This window comes from Eublepharis macularius, chromosome 6, assembly GCF_028583425.1.
Source record: "Eublepharis macularius isolate TG4126 chromosome 6, MPM_Emac_v1.0, whole genome shotgun sequence".
Classification (NCBI taxonomy): Eukaryota; Metazoa; Chordata; class Lepidosauria; order Squamata; family Eublepharidae; genus Eublepharis; species Eublepharis macularius.
This window is the reverse complement of record NC_072795.1, coordinates 5,694,171-5,715,368: the sequence shown is the minus strand read 5'-3', so window position 1 is coordinate 5,715,368 and position 21,198 is coordinate 5,694,171. Positions and strand designations below refer to the sequence as shown.

At 45.8% G+C, this 21,198-nt stretch overlaps 1 protein-coding gene across 1 annotated transcript in view; it reads right to left on the bottom strand.

Moving 5' to 3' along the window:
- Positions 1-21,198, bottom strand: part of PSMD1 (proteasome 26S subunit, non-ATPase 1) — a 120,896-nt gene that overhangs the window by 9,983 nt on the left and 89,715 nt on the right. The window contains exons 19-20 of the mRNA XM_054982580.1: positions 13,715-13,817; positions 6,796-6,965 (exon numbers count right to left, since the gene is read on the bottom strand). Of these exons, the coding sequence (XP_054838555.1) occupies positions 6,796-6,965; positions 13,715-13,817 (273 nt within the window). The remainder of the gene's footprint in view (positions 1-6,795; positions 6,966-13,714; positions 13,818-21,198) is intronic.

Here is a 21,198-nt window from a genome sequence, read left to right as displayed (position 1 = left end):
CCCGTGGTCTGTTCTTCTATTGCTCTTATTTGTTCATTTTTCAAAAGAAGGGCTACTGATACATGATGAGGGCTGACAGCCTGCATTTATTTATTTGTATCATTTATATTCTACCTTTCTCACTGAGACTCAAAGTGGATTACACAGTATAATCCCCTGTGTAAAGCAATGCAATCAATAGAATGAACGGGATACGCAATATAGAATGAATGGGACTACAAGCTGCAGAATTCAGAGTTCGCCGTGTTAGTCTGTAGTAACAAAATAGTAAAGAGTCCAGTAGCACCTTTAAGACTCACCAACTTTATGGAGGCATAAGCTTTCGAGAACCACGGCTCTTTTTGTCAGATGCATCTGACGAAGAGAGCTGTGGTTCTCGCAAGCTTATGCCAGAAGAAGGAGAGCGAAGGAAAACAGCCTGCTTGAGATGCGAAAGTCTTGCATTGTGCTCCTCGTATTTGGGGCTAGATGAACCCATCCTGCTCTGCAGCCAGCATTATCGACTCTAGGGCAATAGTGCTGCAGTGCCAGACCAGCAAGCAGGGCAAGAAACGCCCGTCAACCTCTCTGAAATTGCTGCCCTCCACTTCCCTAAGCAGAGAGAGCCAAATCCTGTTTAGGATGGCTGCTGCCCACTAGCTTCTTCCTTGCAGGCTTTTGGGGTATCAGTTCTGGGAGTCAGCACAATGCAGGGTGATGTATTTATTTATTTCAAATATTTCCATCTACTTTTCAGCCCCGAACAGGTTGTGCTCAGAATGCAAACAAAAACAAAAAAGAGTCCAGTAGCACCTTTAAGACTAACCAACTTTATTGTAGCGTAAGCTTTCGAGAACCACAGCTCTATTTCTCAGATGCATCTGACGAAGAGAGCTGTGGCTCTCAAAAGCTTATGCTACAATAAAGTTGGTTAGACTTAAAGGTGCAAGTGGACTCTTTGCTATTAAACTGCAGAATTGTATCCAACTAGAGATTTGGGGTTGTGCTGTTCCTATTTGCTGCTGGACATCCAGCCCAGTTCATACACAACAAACCTTTGCTAAGTTAAAGCAGATGCTGGAGACCAAGATGAGGAAGGATTCTTTCTTAAAACGACCCAAAGCCATCTTGACATGGGACGAAGAAACAAGGGTGCAAGCCGTGAGTCATTTGCTTTGATGTTTCCTCAATGCACATGCCAGGAAACCCAGGGACACGAATTCCCAAGGGGACATATTTCAAGCAACAGCCCACAGGAGGGAAAAGGGAGATGTCCTGATGGATCTAATATGGTGCTGTCTTCAAGTAATGATTTGGTGGGAGAGCAGAGCATGCTACTGGAAATTTGGTTTCCTGAGAATCTCAGCTTTTATGTCAAAAAAACAAGTCCCTACCCCACGAGATAAGCTTGAAAGTGCAAGGGCAATTTCTGGAGAATTTCAGACGATAACAACAGATGCATCTGGCCTTACACCGAGTGAGGCTCATGGTCCATCTAACACCATCCAGCACTGGCTGGCAGTGGCTCTGAGGGGGCTCTGTCAAGAGGAGAAAGGGCCTGCTAAGCACTGGTTGCCGAGCCCCTGTATCTTCTGCAGGCAGAGCAGTGCGCTTCCACTACCAGCCTCGTCCCCTTTTACCCTGTGCTTCCTCCAAGGAGTTCACAGTTCTCGTTTCCCCACTGTATCCTCACAAAAGCCCCATAAGGGAGAGAGACTTGAGTGTGGCTGGTCTACGGCCACCTTGTAGGCTTCACAACAACATGGGACATTCGAACCCAGGCTTCCCAGATCCTGTTCTGGCACCCTAACCACTGGCTCTCAGTAAGGATGGAACTAGATATTAGTGATAGCTCCATGTCCATTTTAAAGGACTTTGTTTTTTCTTTTCCAGACTGCAGCTGTGATTTCCAGGGGAAGAACGGAGGATGTTTTTAAACCACCATCACCCTGGGGAAAAAAATCACCCCCTCCAACTGCTTTTACTCCCAAGGGGAAAAGTACCCAGTGGCCCGCAAACCATGAAAAACCAAGGCAGGGGGGCTTCCATAGGCCTTTCTTGTCGCGCGGACTACCCTGGCATGGAACTTCCAGTCCATTTTGTCTTCAGAGGCCAGAGTTCACACAGGCCTGGTTCCTGTCAGCCCTGTACAGAAATGGCTTTCTGGAACACAGAACAAGTTCTTCCAGCCAGGAAGATGGGGCAGCCATGTGCAGCAAGAAGAGAGAGATTCTCACTGAAGGAGACGTGTTCCTTGCTCTACCGGCAAGCAAAACTTAACTCCGCAACTCTGTGCCCAGCAGGGGACACCCTTGCAAGATTTGGAAAGCTCACCCTCAGCCCAACCTTTCTAGGACTCTGGGGGGCTCTCCCTTTCCCACCTTCGATGGGCCCCACCTTAACCCCTCCAGATATTATATATGTTCCTACTATAGGAGTCACTTGACTTCAGCCCTCAGTTCATTCTGGATTTTTCCAAATCTGTAAAATGGAAACAGAAAGGTTGTTTTCACTTTTGCAAAAGTAACTTTGCTCATTTGAGCAAAGCATTCTGAAAGCTGCTACCAGCAAATGGATTTCTGTTCATGCACCTTCTCTATGGTCTGCCTGAGGAGGTCTGAAAGGCTCCCACACTACTGTCATTCTACAAAACTTGCAAAGCAAAAATGCTCAATAGGGCATTCTCATAGCGAAAACAGCACTGTATGAAAATGAAAGAGACCAGAAGGTGACCTGCCACATGGGAACAGGTCTGCAGTTCACTGCAACGCTATCATCTATTATTGTCGGCATCACCTGGCTTTTACTGCGTTGTCTACACCTTGTAATCCATCACTCTGCACTGCTCACACGATACTTTGCATTAGACAGTTTTGCTGCTCTCAAGGCTGCTTGCATTGTTTTTGAATTTTTGTATTCTTAGACCTATCGCTTTGTTCATCGGACGTCTCCTGCTACATGATCACATTTTGTTTTCTCTTTCTTCACTCTGCAACCCACCTTCAGTCTCAGTAAGAAAGGTGGGCGGTAACTAAGCCAAGTAAATATACATGAATACATTATTCAAACTAAGCGAAAGGGCACATTTTGTCATGTTTGACCGTACCCTTTCATCCATGCCAATGTTAAGTTTATGGTCCTGAGTTACCTCAGTATTGTAACTGATCTCATGTTTTCACTGATGAGTACATTCCTTAGCTTTTGAAAACCACTTTTGTTTTCTCCTTCTCACAGCACAGCCCGGCAGCTGGCAAAGCTGTGGACAATCTCTCCCGTTGGTATTTTTTAGGCTGACCTTGGGTGTCTGAAATGTTGCATTTCTCAGTATCTTGTCTGCCTAGTGTGTGAACTCCGAAAATGTTTCCCAGACTGCCTCTGAACTTGTGGTTTAGGAGGAATGGGGGTTGTTTGGGTATATTGCCTTGTAACTGCCTTAAACCTTATTCCTTTCAAAGAGAAGTTGCCATGCTCATAGGCATTTTACTTCATGTAATCCTACGGACCTGTGTGTATGGGAAAAGACTGATTTCCTGAATAAAAGTCATTTAACCAAGGACCTGTGTCTTGCTGAAATGATCCAGGAATCTACCTGCCATATCCTGTCATCCATAGTCTGACACGTTTAGTTTTGCATATGTTATTCTGCTGCTTTTCGCAGAAGCTTCTTAATAATAATAACAACAACAACATTTGGTTTATATACCACCAGGATGACTTAACACCCACTCAGAGTGGTTTACAAAGTATGTTATTATTATCCTCACAACAACAAACACCCTGTGAGGTGGGTGGGGCTGAGAGCGCTCTGAGAGAGCTGTGACTGGCCCAAGGTCCCCCAGCTGGCTGCAAGCAGAGGAGTGGGGACTCAAACCCGGCTCTCCAGATTAGAGTCCTGCCGCTCTTAACCACTACACCAAACTGGCTGCTGGCATGTTTTCAGACTAATCGTAAGGGCTGGAAACATGTGTGGGGGGGAGCCAAGTCTTTCAGGAGGCCAAAGCCAACTGATGCTGCCATTGCAAGTATGGGGAACGCACAGAGCTCTGATTCGGCCTGCTGCACAGATGACAGAAGAAGGCTGTGTTGGAGGTGGGCGATGCAAATCAGCAGCAGCTGCAGCCACAATAAACCACCTCTAATCTCCAAGCTGAAAAGCCATTTTCCCTGAGTTGCCACCAAAATAAAGTCACCCCCTGTTTAAGAGTTGGCACTGAATGAAATTACAGCCTCAGTTCAGTTTGCGGTCTCTTCCTTCCCAGCCCCCAACTCAGGGGAAGAGGCCAACAGCCCCCCCCCAACTCTGAATCTTGAACTAATTGTCATAAACCTGCTGATTTACTTTCACTTCCCCAACGTTGCCATGAAACCGACTCCCTTCTGCTCAAATACACTGATAAAGAGAGATTCTGATCTTCTTTTCTGTAGCTGTCTCAGGGGGAAGGGGGCAAAGTCCCCCGTGAAGAGGAAGCTGGAAAGATAACCTTTCTGTGCACTGATGCGCTCTTGCACTCACATTACTGACTCTTTTGCCTGCAGGAATCAAACAGTGCTCCAACATAAGGAAAGAAGACTATGACTATACTCCAAACATATATTCAAAAGGAAACTGTGAGCACTTTAGGATAAAGGTACCTCTGGATGTAAGAACCAGGCTGGTGCGGTGAGAAGGGCAGGCCTGGGTCCAGCCGCAGTGGACAATCCTACCACAGCAAACATTTTATATTAACTTCAGTATTGGATTCAGGTTCTTTTAGGAGCCAGTTGGCAGGTTATGCATATAAACAAACAAAACCAAGGGCTACAAAGAAGAACATAGGATATTTGGGAGGGAAATCAGGAGACATCAGTGCAGTTTAGTTGTTAGAATGCTGGACTAGGAACTAGGAGATCTGAGTTCAAATCCCCACTCAGTTACAAAGCTCAGCGGATAACCTTTGGCTAGCCTACCTCACAGGAGCGATGGGAAGGTAAAAGCGGGTAGGCAGGACAGACAATTATGCATGCTGCCCTGAGCCCCCCGGGGAAGGGACAGGATTTTTTAAAAGATATATAATTAGAAACATCTGACAAAGAGAACTGTGATTCTCGAAAGCTTATGCTACAGTAAAGTTGGTTAGTCTTAAAGGTGCTACTGGACTCTTTTCTATTTTGCTACTACGGACTAACACGGCTAACTCCTCCGGATCTATAATTAGAAACTGTACAGTTTAGGATGGAGGGATGGAGGCATGGTAGAGCCCGATCTCGTCAGATCTCAGAAGCTAAGCAGTGTCAGAACATGAATGGGAGATCACCAAGGAAGACTCTGAGGGTCAGGCAATGGCAAACCACCTCTGCTTCTCGCTTGCCGTGACAGTCCCAGCAGGGGTCACATTTGTCAGTTGTGACTTGATGGCACTTTACACACACAGTTTAGAATAAACTTTGCTTTTTCTGCAGCATGCAGAACAGTCACAAACGGAGGCAAGAGTGAGAGCGTAGAGCTGTTATCTCCCCCCGCCTACACCGGAGTTTGTGGTCTGGGTTCAGAAACGATTATCTGTATGTCTGGGTCTTTGAAGGCACTCTTCCCCAGAGCCAAAAAGCAACCCTAGCCACCTCCAAGGACCAGAGCCCAGGTCTGATTTAGGGGCCCCGGGTAACATGAAGCATTTGCTTGAGAGAGGATGCAGGAGGGCTCATCTAGTGCGAGGGTCAGGTCAGAAATGGGCCAGGGCCGGGATATCTGAACAAGGAGGTTTTTAAAATTTCTTCAGTTGATTCACTTATTCCAGCTTTGTTACACACACCATGGAGGAAAGGAGGGGGGGGGAGGAAGTCACAGAAGTCTTAGCCATCCTGCTGAATTCTAACAATTCAGAAATCATTGGTCACGTATTTTCAAGCATAATAGAAGAGTCCAGTAGCACCTTTAAGACTAACCAGCTTTACTGTAGCATAAGCTTTCGAGAACCACAGTTCTCTTCGTCAGATGAATGACGTATTTTCAAGCATATCTTTGCAACCCTGAGAGCTAGGAACTTGCTCCTTATTTGAAAATTACTCTACCTGGACTTTTACTTATTTTAAATGTTTTATTTTTTTGTCTTAAAATACGGCAAGAGGCGTGAGCGCATTATGTGTTGTCAAGTTGCTTCTGGCTCATGGCAATCATATGAATAAACAACCTCTAAAACATCCTATCGTTAACAGCCTTGCTCAGATCGTGAGAACTGGATGACGTGGCCTCTTTTACTGAGTCCAGCCCTCTCATTCGGGGTCTTCCTCTTTTCCTACATGCCTTCCACTTTTCCTTGCATTATTGTCTTTTCCAGTGACTCTTGTCTTCTCATGATGCGACCAAAGTAGGACAGCCTCGAAATGCTTAATTTAAAACACATACTCACACATGCAAGCGTCCATAATCTTTGTGCAAGGCACTCTGCCTTCAATGAACATGGGCATGGAGCAGGGGTCACAGGGATATGGAGCAGGGGTCACGAGGGGGTGTAGGAGGGTAGTTGTGAACGTCCTGCATTGTGCAGGGGGTTGGACTAGATGGCCCTGGAGATCCCTTCCAACCCTATGATTCTAACAAGTAATCACCTCTTAGCGTGGGCAGCACAGCGTACTGCATCCCCGAATAACCCCTGGTCTGCTTTTAGCAATCTGCTCTGCTCTTGTTGGCAGCAGGCCTCCGTGCTTTGAGAGAGAAGCCTGGGAGCGCACAGACCCGTTTAAACCGGAGGCCTGGACGGACAGGAGCCAACTCCCAAGCGGCTTTGGGCTGCCCCACGGACCCTCTCCCGCCACCATTTCCGCCCCTGCACCTCGTACCTTCAGGTCCTTGTTGAGGCCGATGACGCAGGTCGGGGTGAAAGCCAGCGACAAGAAATGAGAGAGGGGGAACCAGAACCAGAACTGGGTGAAGACCAGAACTCCGACCACGGAAGGCATGTGCGTGTGCCCAGTCCTCGACTGCAGAGAAATGGTGACGTTGTGACCGCCTGGGGAGAAAGGAGAAAGCGGACAGTGGAAGGTGGGTGGTACTGCTGGTCACTGAGGCCGACCCGATTTCCACTGACACCGGTGACCCAGCAGAGGGCTCATGCGGATGAGGCATGCCCCTGCTCCCAGAGGGGACGGCAGCGCAAGTCGGACCCTGGCCTGTAGGGAGTAAAAATAGCAATAAAAGTCACCCATTTCACCCCATCTTGTCCCGAAGAGTCTCTGTATCTTGTCAGTTTGGGGGTGGTGGTGGTGGAAATAAGTGCCCATTTACCAAGTGCTGACCTACTACAGTGAGCATTTAACTGCTCGGCAGGGCGATCGCAGACGTGCCCTCCATGAAAAGGGCTGCAACGTCGAGCGCGTAAGGCCAGCAAAAGGTCTCTCTAGCTCAGAGTCCTGCTGGCAGCTCTGACCAGCTGGATGCCGGCTACTCCCAGGAAGCTCACAAACCAGAAACAAGGCCAACCACCTCCCCCTGCAGCACCTGGTAGAGAAAGGTAAACTGCCTCTGAACACAGAGGTTCTACACACAGCCTTCTGCTGGGTCAGACCAATGGTGTATGAAAATCAGCACTGTCTTCTCTGACCGGCAGCCGCTCTCCAGGTCTCAAGGCTGAGGTCTTTCACATCACCTGATCTTTTTAAATGGAGAGGCCAGGGATTGAACCTAGGACACTCTGCGTGCAAAGCAGAGGCTCTGCCGCTGAGCCCCGACTCCTTTTAATTCAGCCGCCATTCAGATGCGGTTGAATGTGCAGTAAAACAGCCACCCGCAGGTACCCACTCCCTCACTGAACCCTTTCCTATTCTTCCTGCACCCAATCAACTCTCGTCCCTCCAGGAAGCAGGGAGAGAAGTCCTGAAGAGTTCACGTTTCCTCCACCCCAGAAGCCGCTTCGCCCCCCCGCCCACTTCCTTCTTCCTATGGCTCATAAACTGCAGCAGTAGCAGAATCAATCCTGCCAGATCCCCGACCCCCTTAATTTCATCCTCGCACAGCGGAGATTAGAGCAGCTTGTCAGGTTGAAGCAACACAGAAACATCCAGCTAGAATTCAAACCGAAAGGTTAGGCCCACAGAGAGTGTAGGAAGGTGTTAATTTGATTCTGGCAGACGGAGCTGAAGGGAGCAACAGGCAGCTCTGTTACTCCCCAGGAGGCAAAGGCAGAGGGCCTAATCTGGTTAAAATGCAATCAACTTCAAGGCCGTTTGTGTGGGAGAGTCACGACCCCACAGAAGCATTCCTCCACCATGAACAGGCACCCATGGAGGGTTTGTGGGGTGGGGACAACGGCCCTGTTTGTTTGCTACAACCCTCCAGAAAACCACCACTATGCCCTGAGGAACCATCCGCAGAGAAGTTGTGAATTTGCAAGGGATACACAGAAACAGGCACACACTAAGCGAACTCTACGGAAACACACAATAACAGCAGCAGGACGTCTCTCTGAATGGCACATTCATAACGTTCTTTCAAGATCCAAATGCTTAAGGAGGCTTAAAATATGTAACATCCTGAGCGGATGAACGCATCCCGTAAGGGCTTCATACATCCCGTGTATCTCTCAAAAGTTCTCTCGCCTCGCTAGCCTCTGGGCTTGTCCAGGAGCAGGCATGGTGTGGCTGGATCTTGTTCGCCTGCAAACTTCAGAAGAATTATCTTCCCAGTCCAGACTGGCTAGAAGCACAAGCGCTGAGAGCGGGCTTACAAAACTTTTTAAACCAGGTTGCTTCCCACCGCATCAGCTTATGCCCAAGAAATGGGCTTTCTTCCTTTGATCAATTTCCAGCTTCCACTCTCTGGAAAACCAAATTCTGTATGTCAGACTGAATTAAGCAAGCACACTGGGGGTGGCACCTTAAAGGTAAAAGGTAGTCCCCCTGTGCAAGCACCGAGTCATTACTGACTCATGGGGGGGACGTCGCATCATGACGTTTTCTTGGCAGACTTTTCGTTACGAGGTGGTTTGCCATTGCCCTTCCCCAGTCAGCTACACTTTACCCCCAGGAAACTGGGTACTCATTTTACCCACCTCGGAAGGATGGAAGGCTGAGTCAACCTTGAGCCAGCTAGCTGAACCCGGCTTCCTCCAGGATCGAACTCAGGTCGTGAGCAGAGCTTGGGCTGCAGTACTGCAGCTTACCCCTCTGCGCCACGGGGCTCCTAGGTGGCACCTTACATGCCCTGAAAGAGCAGAAGTAATAGTTGCTCGTTCCGTTGGCTTGATCTGCAACATTACAAGCCATCTTTCAAAAATAACAAAACCCGTTTGCAAGGCAGTTTGCAATCATCTAAAAATATGAACAGACCACCACGCAATAGCCTACCAGTACTGTTTTTTTTCCTACAACACAAAATTAACTATGTAAAACAGTGAGAGTTTCTAATAATCTTCAGACAACATAAAGGGCTAGAAACTTGCTTCAAAAACAAGCTGGAGATGTTACCATTCAAAGCAGAACAAGGGCAACACAATGAATTAAGGATCCTGGCAGAGAACAACGTCTGCCCTGTAACTGCAAAGGCACGCCGAGTAATAAACCATCTGGCTGGGCCGTTTCTCTCCAGTTACCGAAACATAAACGACAGGAAGAGGACACAACCCAGGGGCAGATCGCTCAGAGAGTTGCTAAGATAAGTTCTCTTAACTCCTTTCTACCCATTTTCTTCTGGGTACACAACAAGCCTTTTCTTTTCCTCTTTTTAGGAATCTGAAGTCAGTTTCTAAACAATTCCATTTCGGTCAGGAGAAGTTCGAAGAGAGGAGGGTCAGAAAGGGGGGGGGGTCTGCAAATTTCAGAATCTGACTCTGTACATGCTCAGAGGCAGGCATGTCTTCCCAGAGCTTCCTACCCTCCTGCTAGAGTACCACCCTGCAACTGCCTGAGCTGAAGTTACAAAAGGGTGCATTGATTTTTCTTCAAAGAGAAATAAAAGATGAAGTCTTCTTCTAAAAGACAGAGAAACCAATGGCTATACCTTAAGCAGTGCATTTTGGAAAAATAAATTCACTCCTGCATAATAACTCTAATGCATATTTTTAATGTATGACAGCCCAGGCTTGACTGTTGGCATCTCCAGTGCTGCAATTTCAGGCACCAGAGCCATCCATGCATCTAGATCATTTATTATGATCAGCAGTGGAAAAAAGCAAGAGTCCAGTGCACCTGTAAGACTAACAAAATTTGTGGTAGGGCGTGAGCTTTCGTGAGCCACAGGTCACTTCTTCAGACAGAGCTAGAATGTGAGTCCATCTGTCCTTATATCTTGGAAAGTGGAGTGATGGCTGAATAATAGCTGGTGAATGACGAAGGCAGGTGTGATTGGATAGGGTGGAGTATGCAGAGGGGTAATGGGTGTGGAGAAATCAGCATTGGTAATGAGACAGGAAGACAATGTATCCACCTGGGCTGAATTGAGACAAAGGCTTCCTACGAAAGAAAGAATGTGGGGATTTCAGCAAGAGAGGACAGATGTTGAAAAAGAAATATGTACAAATGATGATCATATAATTAAGAAAATGTATAAACTGTTGTTGAAATTTGATACGGAGGAAGATTCTGTCAAAGAATGTATGGCAAAAAAAATTGGGTATAATATACAAATGGATCAATGGGAAAATATGTGGGTTAAAGGCCTCAAATTTACTTTGTGTTCCACTCTCAAGGAGAATTTTTACAAAATGATGTACCAGTAGGATATGTCTCCAGACAAAATTGCAAAAACGGCCAAAGGTCTCTCAAATAAATGTTGGAAATGTGAACAAGAGGAAGGAACATTTTATCATCTTTGGTGGACTTGCAACAAAGCAAAAAAAAATTGGTTACAAGTACATATGTTAATGCAGAGAATCTTAAAGGTTAATTTACAGTTTAAACCACAGTTCTATTTGTTGGAAATTATGGACAATAAATTGACAAAAGAGCATGGTATTTTAAATTTATATATGGTAACAGTGGTATGGCTCTTATATGCACAAAAATGGAAGTGCAAGGAAATTAGACTGGAAGATTAGACTGAAAAGATGATGGACTTAGCTGAGATAGCCAAACTTACAGCGTTAATTAGTCATAAAACACTCTCTATATTCATGGCAAATTGGAAACCATTTATGGACTATCTGTGAGAGACAAAGAAAAATGAATTAATGATTTGTGGCTTTGATTTTTAAGAATAAGGTTCTGAGATATCAAGAAGAAGAGACACAGAAAAAAGATATTAATGAGACCACAAGCCGATTGATAATAAAGAGGGAAGTGTTGTATGCGAAAAACTGAAATGGATTAATAATATGCCTATTATGTTTCTGACTGGTTTTACTTTGTAGAATGATTTGTAGACCATTCTCGGCCCTTTGTAGTTGTCTTCTTGTTAGATTTCACTTTCTTTCTCTTGTTCTATCTTTTAAATTTTCCATAATAATAATAATAATAATAAAAAAAATTAAAACAAAGAAATTTATCCTAGCTGTGGAAGCAGTGGCCTTTTCTACACAGAACAAATGCCTCACTTGGTTTCAGCAGCTACTGGCTCTGGAGCAGGTGTAACACACTGCAATCTCTTAAAGAGACTGGGAAGTATTATGTGTACACTGCAAAAGCATAACACACCGACACAGGGAAACCAGACAGAGAAGGGGAGCTTTGCTTGTGATTTAACTACAGCTATTTTCACAGCCAAAAAGACAGCCCTTGAGCCACCACCCACCATGGTTTTCTTCCACGCGAGCATCTCGAGCTTTTGGATCCCAGTTACTACTACATCCGCCCTGAGCCTGCGAAAGCAGGGAGGGCGGAATATAAATGTAATAAATTAAATTAAATTAAATTTACCTTTTAAAGGTTTCTATAACTCAGTGAGGGGTATAAGGTAAACTTCCTTTCTTGAACCGTAATTCTATTGCTTCCCCAGAAATGCCCCAAAAGATAAAAATAAGAAGATATAAATAAAAAAATAAGCAGAAGGCAATGTTAAGTTATCCTATTAACCTGAATGGCTGGCAATGACCAGGCTCAGACCTGCCTTAGTTTCATGCAGGTTTCTGCATCATATGCTTTCCAAATACACTTTAGTCTCCAGGGTATTTCCTAATCATTCAATTCTCTCCCTACCCGCCCAAATCCTCTCCTCTCCCTTCACTCCACATCCAGGGCAATCTAGGAGTAAAATCAGAATAAAAAAATGAATGAAACCCTGCCCTCAAGTCATCATAGTTGACTTATGGCGACTCCTGGTGAGGTTTTTACGGCAAGAGACTAACAAAGGTGGTTTGCCATTGCTTGCCTCTGCAGCCTTGGTCTTCCTTGGAGGTCTCCCATCCAATTACTAACCCAGGCTGACCCTGCTTAGCTTCTGAGGTCTGACAAGATCAGGCTCACTTGGGCTATCCAGGTCAGGTAGAGGGATCTAAAATGGGGATGGAAACACCCAAATGTTCAAACCAGAAACATGTGTGCACTGCTCAAAGCTAATTCCCAACAGCCTCTGGCAAGCCAATCATACAAAACTTTTACGATGCAATCATATGAAAGCTGCCTCCCCTCCCAAATCTGAGCAAGGTAGCTCTCTATAGCAAGGCTTCCATTATTTTGCCCGCAATTTGCTGGCAACCTGACTCAAGCTTCTTAAGAACTAAAGGCATCCTTGAAGCCAGAAAAGCTGGAGCAGGCTGTTCCAGGATGTGTGAAACCCAGTAACTGACGCTTGCAACAGAATCCAAAAGGCAGAATGCGACTCTTAGCATTACAATCTACGGAGCTGCTTCTAACGACTTGCGATAATAAAAAGCCCCATTTTGAATTGCAACAAAATGGCATCCAGTGCAGGAGGTGGCAGAACTGCCACCACACCCCACATTTCTGCACAGGAATCTAAGATGATATCGAAATCCAAGCCTCTGTCCTGTGCAGATGAGTACCTGAAAACGTTAAAGGGTCGGAAGCTGCCACTGTAGCCTCTGGCACGCCACTTTCTCTCCTGCCGCCCCCCAGAAATACGGGGCTGAGAATAATGCCACACCTTACAGAGCTGAGAGAGGAATCATCAGGCTGTACTCTATACCATTGATCCACACGACTGATCAATAACCCACAGGCTGAGGACACGAATGGGACATCTGAGCTTATGTCAAGCACAGCTGTTTAGGGCCAAGTTAGGAGGAAGTGCTTCCAAGCAGAGTTACTTCTACACGTGTTCTGAGCTTCTGCCACTGCAGTTTGGGTAGCAGGGAGCAGTTTTATATCATTGATTTTAGTGGCATTTGATGTCTCTGTCTTGCTAGTATGATTTTAACTGATTCTGCAAACCTTTTTGTGTTTCTTCAGAAGGAATTAATTCTTGTATATCTTGACACATGATCAGGGTTGAATCCTCTGAAAATCCATTCGCAGATATTACCTGTTGGTGCTTCTTCCTATTACTCTACTGTGAGACAAACATGGCACGGTTTACTGAGAGCGGGAAGCAATCTATGGACAACCGTCTCCTGTCCTATTTTGGCTGCCCTACTGTGATGTCACATCATGTTCATATAACGCTGCCAAAAGAGGAAAACAGAATGTCTACAAAGCACAGGTGTTGTGTGGAGAGTCAGAAGCAAGCCTGGCCAGAGAAATCCTTACACAGGGAGGTCTCCTACAAGTTGGGTGATTCTGTGCATTAAACCAGTCTTGGGAAATAAATGGAGCATTTTTCAGAACAAAGAAGCAACTGAACTGCGACTCCATTACAAGCAGCAGCAATTACCTGCATCCAAGATGCCTTGAGCTAGGATTGCTCCAAACTTGGCCATCACATCATCGTGTTTATCGTTGATGACTTTGGAGTAGAGCTGTCTGAACTGGCTGACCTGAGAGAGAGAGAAAAATAGAGACAAGCTGCAGGAAGCCAATGTAGTTCACAACAGGGAATCGTAAGCAAAAAAGAGTCAGACAAATCCAACAAAACAGACAGAGCAGTAATTATTTCAATAATTTTATAGTCAACAGATGTGTACAGATATCTGAACAGTCTATAAAGAACATGTGTGGGCATTCTTTAGGGGATGAATATATACTCTTCTAAATGCTAGGTACGGCCAACTGTCTATCTAAACCTATTCAGTAGAGAACCAAAGGCACACCTCTCTAGTAACGTAGTATGTTTATAGGACCACTGCATCTTCCCTACCAAGGAAAATCCTCCAGCTACGAGCCACAAAGCCAACCGGATCATTTGTGCCCGAGGACAAAGAGTATGTTCCCAAGGCAGGATGCGATTCCTCCCGCTGCTCAATTTTCTCTATCAATCAAACCAAATTACAGTCGCCGCTAATACAATTCCTTCCTAAGTCAATTCTTCTGCATGTTTAGAATGGCTTTAAAATGATGGAAGGAGCAGTGCTTCCGTAAAAGCTACTGATGAACAAAGACTCGGAAGCTGCCTCACACGCACAAAAAATTTATTCCGTTGGCTGGGTACGGGCTCCTCCAGACAAGCCTTTTTTAAAAATTAAGACTTTATAACCAAGGCTGTAAATGTTAGCCCACTCCCCTCTCTGCTTTGTATCCATATAGGGCCTTTCAGTCCCAGAACCTCTTCGATGACAAAACACAGTCCCAGAAAACATGGCAAACGATGTCACTGCTTTCTGCTTGGGAAAGTACCTATCCCAGAGGAACTGAGAACTGGCCACGCTACAGGGTGGTCCCTACCAGGGAAATCCCAACAGCTGGTTTGTGAAGCTGAGGAAGGCAAACTCCATGCTTCAAGTCCATGCTGGCTGTGCCGGTGTTGGACCCACAAACCAGAGGCTGGATGGCCACCGGGCAGCAATGCTTGTTCTGTGACCCTGGGCAGATCACGAGAGGGAGGGCAGGAAGGGTTGCGCCAGTGCTTAGTTCTCATGGCCCCTTCTTACACGCCCTGGGTAATGCCAAATCTGATTGCCACCTTGGAGTCAGGCAGCAATTTTCCCCAGGCCAGTTTGGCTCGGGGTCTTCTGGGCACGGAGCAGGGGTCACAGGGGGTGTGGGGGAGAGGGAGGGGGAGGCAGTTGTGAATTTCCAGCATTGTGCCGGGGGTTGGACTAGATGACCCTGGAGGTCCCTTCCAACCTTATGATTCTGTGACCTGCTTCAGATGTCTGCACCAGTCCTTGAGATGCCCTACGACACCACATGAGCACATTTGTTAAGAACTGAGGCTCTGCCCCACGTTCCCCTCCCTGGGATAAAGTGAAGGGGGGGGGGGCTTCCAGAGATAGGCTCTTTTCCATAGTGGGCCTTGACTGTGGAACTCACACCCCACAGCTACTTACCTAGCACCAAAATAGTAAAGAGTCCAGTAGCACCTTTAAGACCAACCAATTTTATTGTCGCATAAGCTTTCGAGAACCACAGCTCTCTTCATCAGATGCACGGAAGGTACTCTGGATCTATTACCTAACACCGACTGTCGCATTTTAAGAACCACATTAAGACATCATTGTCTACTCAGGGTTTTCTTAGTGTGCACTGCCAAGATTTGCCTTCCTCTGCCCCTGAGGCTACCTCAAGCGTTTTGTTTTAATCTATAGCCCAGTTTATGGATGGCACTTGTTTAAGATGGATGCTCTTATTCTACCGTTATTGTTGCTGATTATTGTATTTTGCCACCTGATGTTGTTTCCATTATTTGTTGCTGCTTTAATGATGTTTTGCAGCTATTTTCTATTTTTATCATCCAGTGAGACTGTGATTTTGAGTACAGCTATTTTATTATCGTATTGCCTTGTTGAAAAAAATGTTGTGATCTGCCTTGGAAATAAGAAAAGCGGCCTGTCCGTATTACAAATAAAAAGATAAAATGAAATATCTGGTGCTCCTGGGCTTTATTTTTCTTTGATCGTGCAGGCTGCCTGAAGAAAGGCCTTCATATCTCAGCCTCCTACCCCCCAAAAGGGTAGTAAAATTCCAATCAGACATACTTAATAGTCATTTTCCTCATTGCAGCCTGCTTATAATTCTAACTTTTCTGCATAGAAGCAGCTGTATATATTCTAACAAATACAATGTTCTAGTTTACTAATTAAGGTTCGGGGGGTGGGAAAAGTTAAAGCATTATGTTATTTCAGGTTCAGCTCCAGGAAGTATTACGGGTGGCTCTTCTACCTTGGTAAGTGATACCAAGTACCTGAGTGGGGTATATACCCACAAGGTATAGAGAGCTGTTTAAATAACATGATCAAGTGATTTAAGTTTAACTGTAATTCTTCTCTTTTTTTGTTTAGCGCATAACACTTGATTAGCGAATCTAGCAATTTGTATCTATCTTTGTAGGGGTAGGGGGAGGTTAGGGAGGGAAGGTTTGTTAAGGATGGAGGGAGGGGGTGGGCAATTTCAGCAGGAGGGAGGGTAGACAACTGTTTACGTAAATGTTAAGGCATGTTGGTAAAATTGTCCAAATTATTATTTTTCATAGCTCTAACGATATTCGCTTTTAGATGTAGAATCCTTGTGATAATGTAACGCTAAAAATCTTTGTACAGTATCTTATTTTGCTGTTGAATATCTTCCCTTTTGTTGTTATTGAAAAAGTTAAAAATAATTTTTTTAAAAAAAAGAAAAGAAAAAGGAAAGGCCTTCACTCTCTAAATCCAGCCCTGGGAAAGGGGGTTGGGGGCCATTACAAGCAGTAGAAAAACTTGGGGAGGGCCAACAGGAACGGAAGCAGCTCAGATATTGGGGAGGGTTGGCTGGTCTGATATAGCCAGTAAGTACTTAAACAGACTTATGCAAAGAGTGTACAGGGAGCCTTCCCAATGGTTAGGAAACATAAAGATATCACTAGATCTCCCTCTGGTTAATAGTGCAGGGATGCCCCAAGCATTACAAAAGCAAAGAAACTTTGATAAATTGAGCCACTTTGTTTATCTTCTCCCCCCCCCCCCCCCCAGAGCAAGGACTCCTTTCAGACTTTATTTGGCAAAGTGAAAACTGAAACGGTGCAGAAGCCTCCAACTCCGGGTGGTCTTGTTTTCCCTTTTTCTCAGGTCATCATTACTTCGAAACTTTACAACCCAGGGGGGAAAACAAAGTTGGGTTGAAATTAGAAACATTATTGATCTCAGAATCATTGGAGAACATTGGGAAAGAAGCCGAGAAAATGGTTCTAGGCACAGATCTCCCCTCAAGGCAGAAGTAGGGATTTTGATTTACTAAGGACCAGAAAATTAGGGCAACCAAAGCAGACACAGGTATGTCCTTCCACCACTCACAAGGGCCAGAAATTTTATTTAAGAAATTACTTCAGTCCTGTTCCCTTCTCTCAGTAGCCTAGATGGGTAAAGGTAAAGGTAGTCCCCTGTGCAAGCACCAAGTCATTACTGACCCATGGGGGGATGTTGCATCACGACGTTTTCTTGGCAGAGTTTTGACGGGGTGGTTTGCCATTGCCTTCTCCAGTCATCTACGCTTTACCCCCAGGAAACTGGGTACTCATTTTATCGACCTCGGAAGGATGGAAGGCTGCGTCAACCTTGAACCAGCTACCTGAACCCAGCTTCTGCCAGGATCGAACTCAGGTCGTGAGCGGAGCTTGGGCTGCAGTACTGCAGCTTACCATTCTGCGCCACGGGGCTTCATTTAAGTCCTGTTCCCTTCTCTCAATAGCCTAGATGGGTAACTGTTAATTTAAAAATAAAATAAAAACCACACACACAAGATTCAAATTAAACACCGAAGCTATCTTGGGCTGTTCCACGCAAGCCAAAAAGGGGAACGTTTTACAGCTGTTACAGAGAACGGAGATTTCCAGGGCGCCAAACTCTTCCTCCAGCACCAGCCTCGGGCCCAGCAGGATGCACGCTGCAAGATGAGTGGGACACAGGCAGATCCGGACCCAAATCCTCCAAGTAAGCGGAGGCACCGTGCCGGAAGCTTCTTTCAGCACTTTGCGTGGCAAAAAGAGCAAGAATGTTCCCAATGAGAAAAAGCAAAAATATGCAGCGAGTTGACGAAAGATTAAAATGAGGTTTGTCTTTCGCTTGGGGTGCTGCCATCTCATTCCTGTGGCTCTGAGCCGTGGATTCGAGGGTCCAAACTGTTTAGAACATCTTGACAGTTGGTATAAACTCTGAAATTTTTCGAGAGAAAAGTCGCTAGCCACCTGGGCCAGGATCTGGAATTTACACAGTAATCAAATCTTCCGAGAAACAGATCACGGCCAAAGCTGGGAGACATACCACAGATCTGCTAATGTTCACACTGGCGTCTGCAGTCTGACAGCAAAGGGCCTCTGTGTACGAGAGGGCAAGTTCTTTGCACTGCGGTTCCTGGGAAGGTCCTTAGCATGGCCAGCTACGCCAGCACATGAAGCCATGGCCAAAGGCTGCCAGCCACACACCTTCCTGAAGAGAAGTGATGCCGGTGTCCCCCGAGTTTCTGATAGCTTCAGCACATTTATAATCCAAATTCAAGCGGGAGCATGCTTCACCCTTACTCCCCCAAAAGGGAACCTTCCCACTCCAGAACAATTTACGTGTTGTGTTTTTGCATGCATCGCTGACCGACTGGAAGGAAGGAAGCCTAAAACAGCAACTCATGCAGAGACGCAATGGGAATCCTCCTGTGAGAAGGGCAACTCTCTCTCTTTTTCTGTGTGGGGGAACTGAAGTGGCTACAGGATTCTGCTCTGCAGTAAACTCCAGAGCAGTAAATCACGCAGAGACATGGAGGGCAGCCTGTGGTGCAAATGGGTACCTTAAGCTCACCTGAATCTAACTAATTAATTAATTTTTTACTGCAGCAGTGTGCTTGCATCTACTGTAAACCAGAGACAGGGCCGATTTTTACCGAACTAGTTGCCCAAGCTCTTTTCAATAAAGCTTGTGTCAGAGAGCTTCTCCTTGGATAACAGCCCACAGGTTGGACATCTCTGCCACTTACTCCTTCACAGCACATGAGATCATCACCTGAGGATGCTTCGCTCAATTTGACACAGGGCCCCCTCTGGTGACACGCTTTGGGTCCCTTCTATTCCAGATGCCCTCGGTCTGTAGCCTATCTTGCCTCCCAAACTCTTGGGCTTTGCCGGACCAGAAATGGGAAGAACACGCTGCACCACATCGTTTTTGGAACAAGGTATAAAACCGGCCCTAGCAGAGTCTTTGAAGTTTTATGGCCTTGGAAAAGGCCTGCTGGGATTCATTTGGGCAATGTCCAGAGCAACATAAGAACACACGCAGTGATTCACCCCGTCTCCCTTCCAGCCATTTACCGTCTGAAGCACTGACAATGGCCAGAACTTCTCAACTCCACAGAAGCTAGAAACAATTACCAGCCCGAATATTAAAACAAACAAGTCACAGCCACATCACTAAAGGCAATCGTTACAAATACCAGAAGACTACATCCTTCTCTCTCACACTCATAAACACAAAACTCATGGGTGCAACCGACAAGGAAACGGCTAATCTTTGACAGAACTTCAGGACTGAGAGAGCCCACTGGCCTCCTTAAGAAAGCGCTTGAAACAACTGGCTGGAAGAAGCCAGAGCAAGGTTCAGTTCTTTGTAATGGGAGACCCAAGTTCGAATCCCCACTCTGCCATGAAGCTTGGACCATTCAGCCAAACATACCTCACAGGTTGACTGTGAGGACAAAATGCGGAGGGAGAGCCACATATCCTGCTCTGAGCTTTTGGAGGAAGGGCAAGTTAAAAATATACTTGACTGATCAAGTAGAATGCATTCATATTCACAGGGGGCACAGGTGGCACAGGGGGCACTAAAAGACTGTTTACAGAGTCATCCTCTTGCTCTCCCCTGTGTTGGAAGGGTTGCAATGAGGTAGGATCCTTCTCTCATTGTTGGTGGGGTTGTCCACGGATAGCCACATTCTGGAAAGAAATACTGGAAGTAATAAAACAGATTACGAGTTACGATATTCCATTATCGCCTTCAATTATATTTCTGGACCAATGGAATATTCCGCAGATCCCAAAAGCTATCAGGAATCTTATAGCAATATTTTTAGTTGCAGCGAAATCAGCGATAGCTTCAGTCTGGAAACTAAAGGAAGTGCCAACTAAAGAGATGTGGCTCTCTAAGATATGGGACCATTTCATCCTGGATAAGATTAATGACAATCTCCTCAATGCTGAACGCTTTCCTGCCATTTCTATGAGAAATGGTTCCCTTTTCTTGAATTCATAGACATGGATGATTTACATCCCAAAATAAGAATTGCTCAGACGTTGACTCAGTTTTCTGGTATTTGGTAATATTATGTATGCTTTGTTTAAAAGTTATTGTAATGTTCATATTCTTCAAAACTTGTAAACTATTATTGATTAGTTGTTGTGTTACAGTTGATGTTCATTGTTGATTTCTATTTGTTGTATGTTATAAAACTTAATTTTAAAAAAAGAAAACAAAGAATGCATTCAGTGCAAGTCCCAATGCTCTCAAGAGCCTGGGTGCGTGTCCTTCGGCTAGTTCGGGGCCTCCAGCACTGCAGAAGTGGGGCAGGCTGGGTCTTCCCATGGGGGAGATAATCTGGCCAGAGTATTTCATTCCAGGATGAGATGGATTTGTAGTTGGGAAGTCAAGACAATGCAGATTCCAAGTAGCCCAAGAAGGAGAGCTGGGATGGCTGAGGGCAGTGCTTGGGAGCTAGGAAGAACGTGGCAGAAAGATACTCTCAGCTTCATACCAGAGGTTCAAAGACAGCGTGAGGCAGAAAAGAACCATTCGCCCATCACAAGGGAAGGAATGGAACAAGGCCATGCATGCGGATGTCACTCTGTAATTAAGGAACCACTTTTTTAAACAACTGCACTGCGATGAGGCAAGTCGGTTTCATTTCTGCTAGCCCTTTAGGATGCTGGGAACATGTGGTCTCTTTAGCAACTGCATCTGTCTCCTTGCAAATTGTCCTGGGTGAACAAGATTGGGAGAGGGCTCTTCAAAATTTCTCCTGAAAGCCTGAGTCGTCCGGAACGCCAAACAGCAGACTATCATGTCAAAATAATATAAGACACACTTTGAATGTGGCATATAGGAGAGGCAGGGGAAGAATACAGGAGACAAATATGTGGCTGTGGGAGATGTGGCATCCTTTACAGCCCCGTGGTGGCAGCGGAGTCAGGACTGCAGCCACCATCCTCCATCTTCCTTGCTGCTACGTTGCCTGCTTCAAATACGAACACTTGGAGCTGACTCGTGCCAAGACACGCCCCACTGGTCCATCCAGAACAGCTCCGCCTGCTCC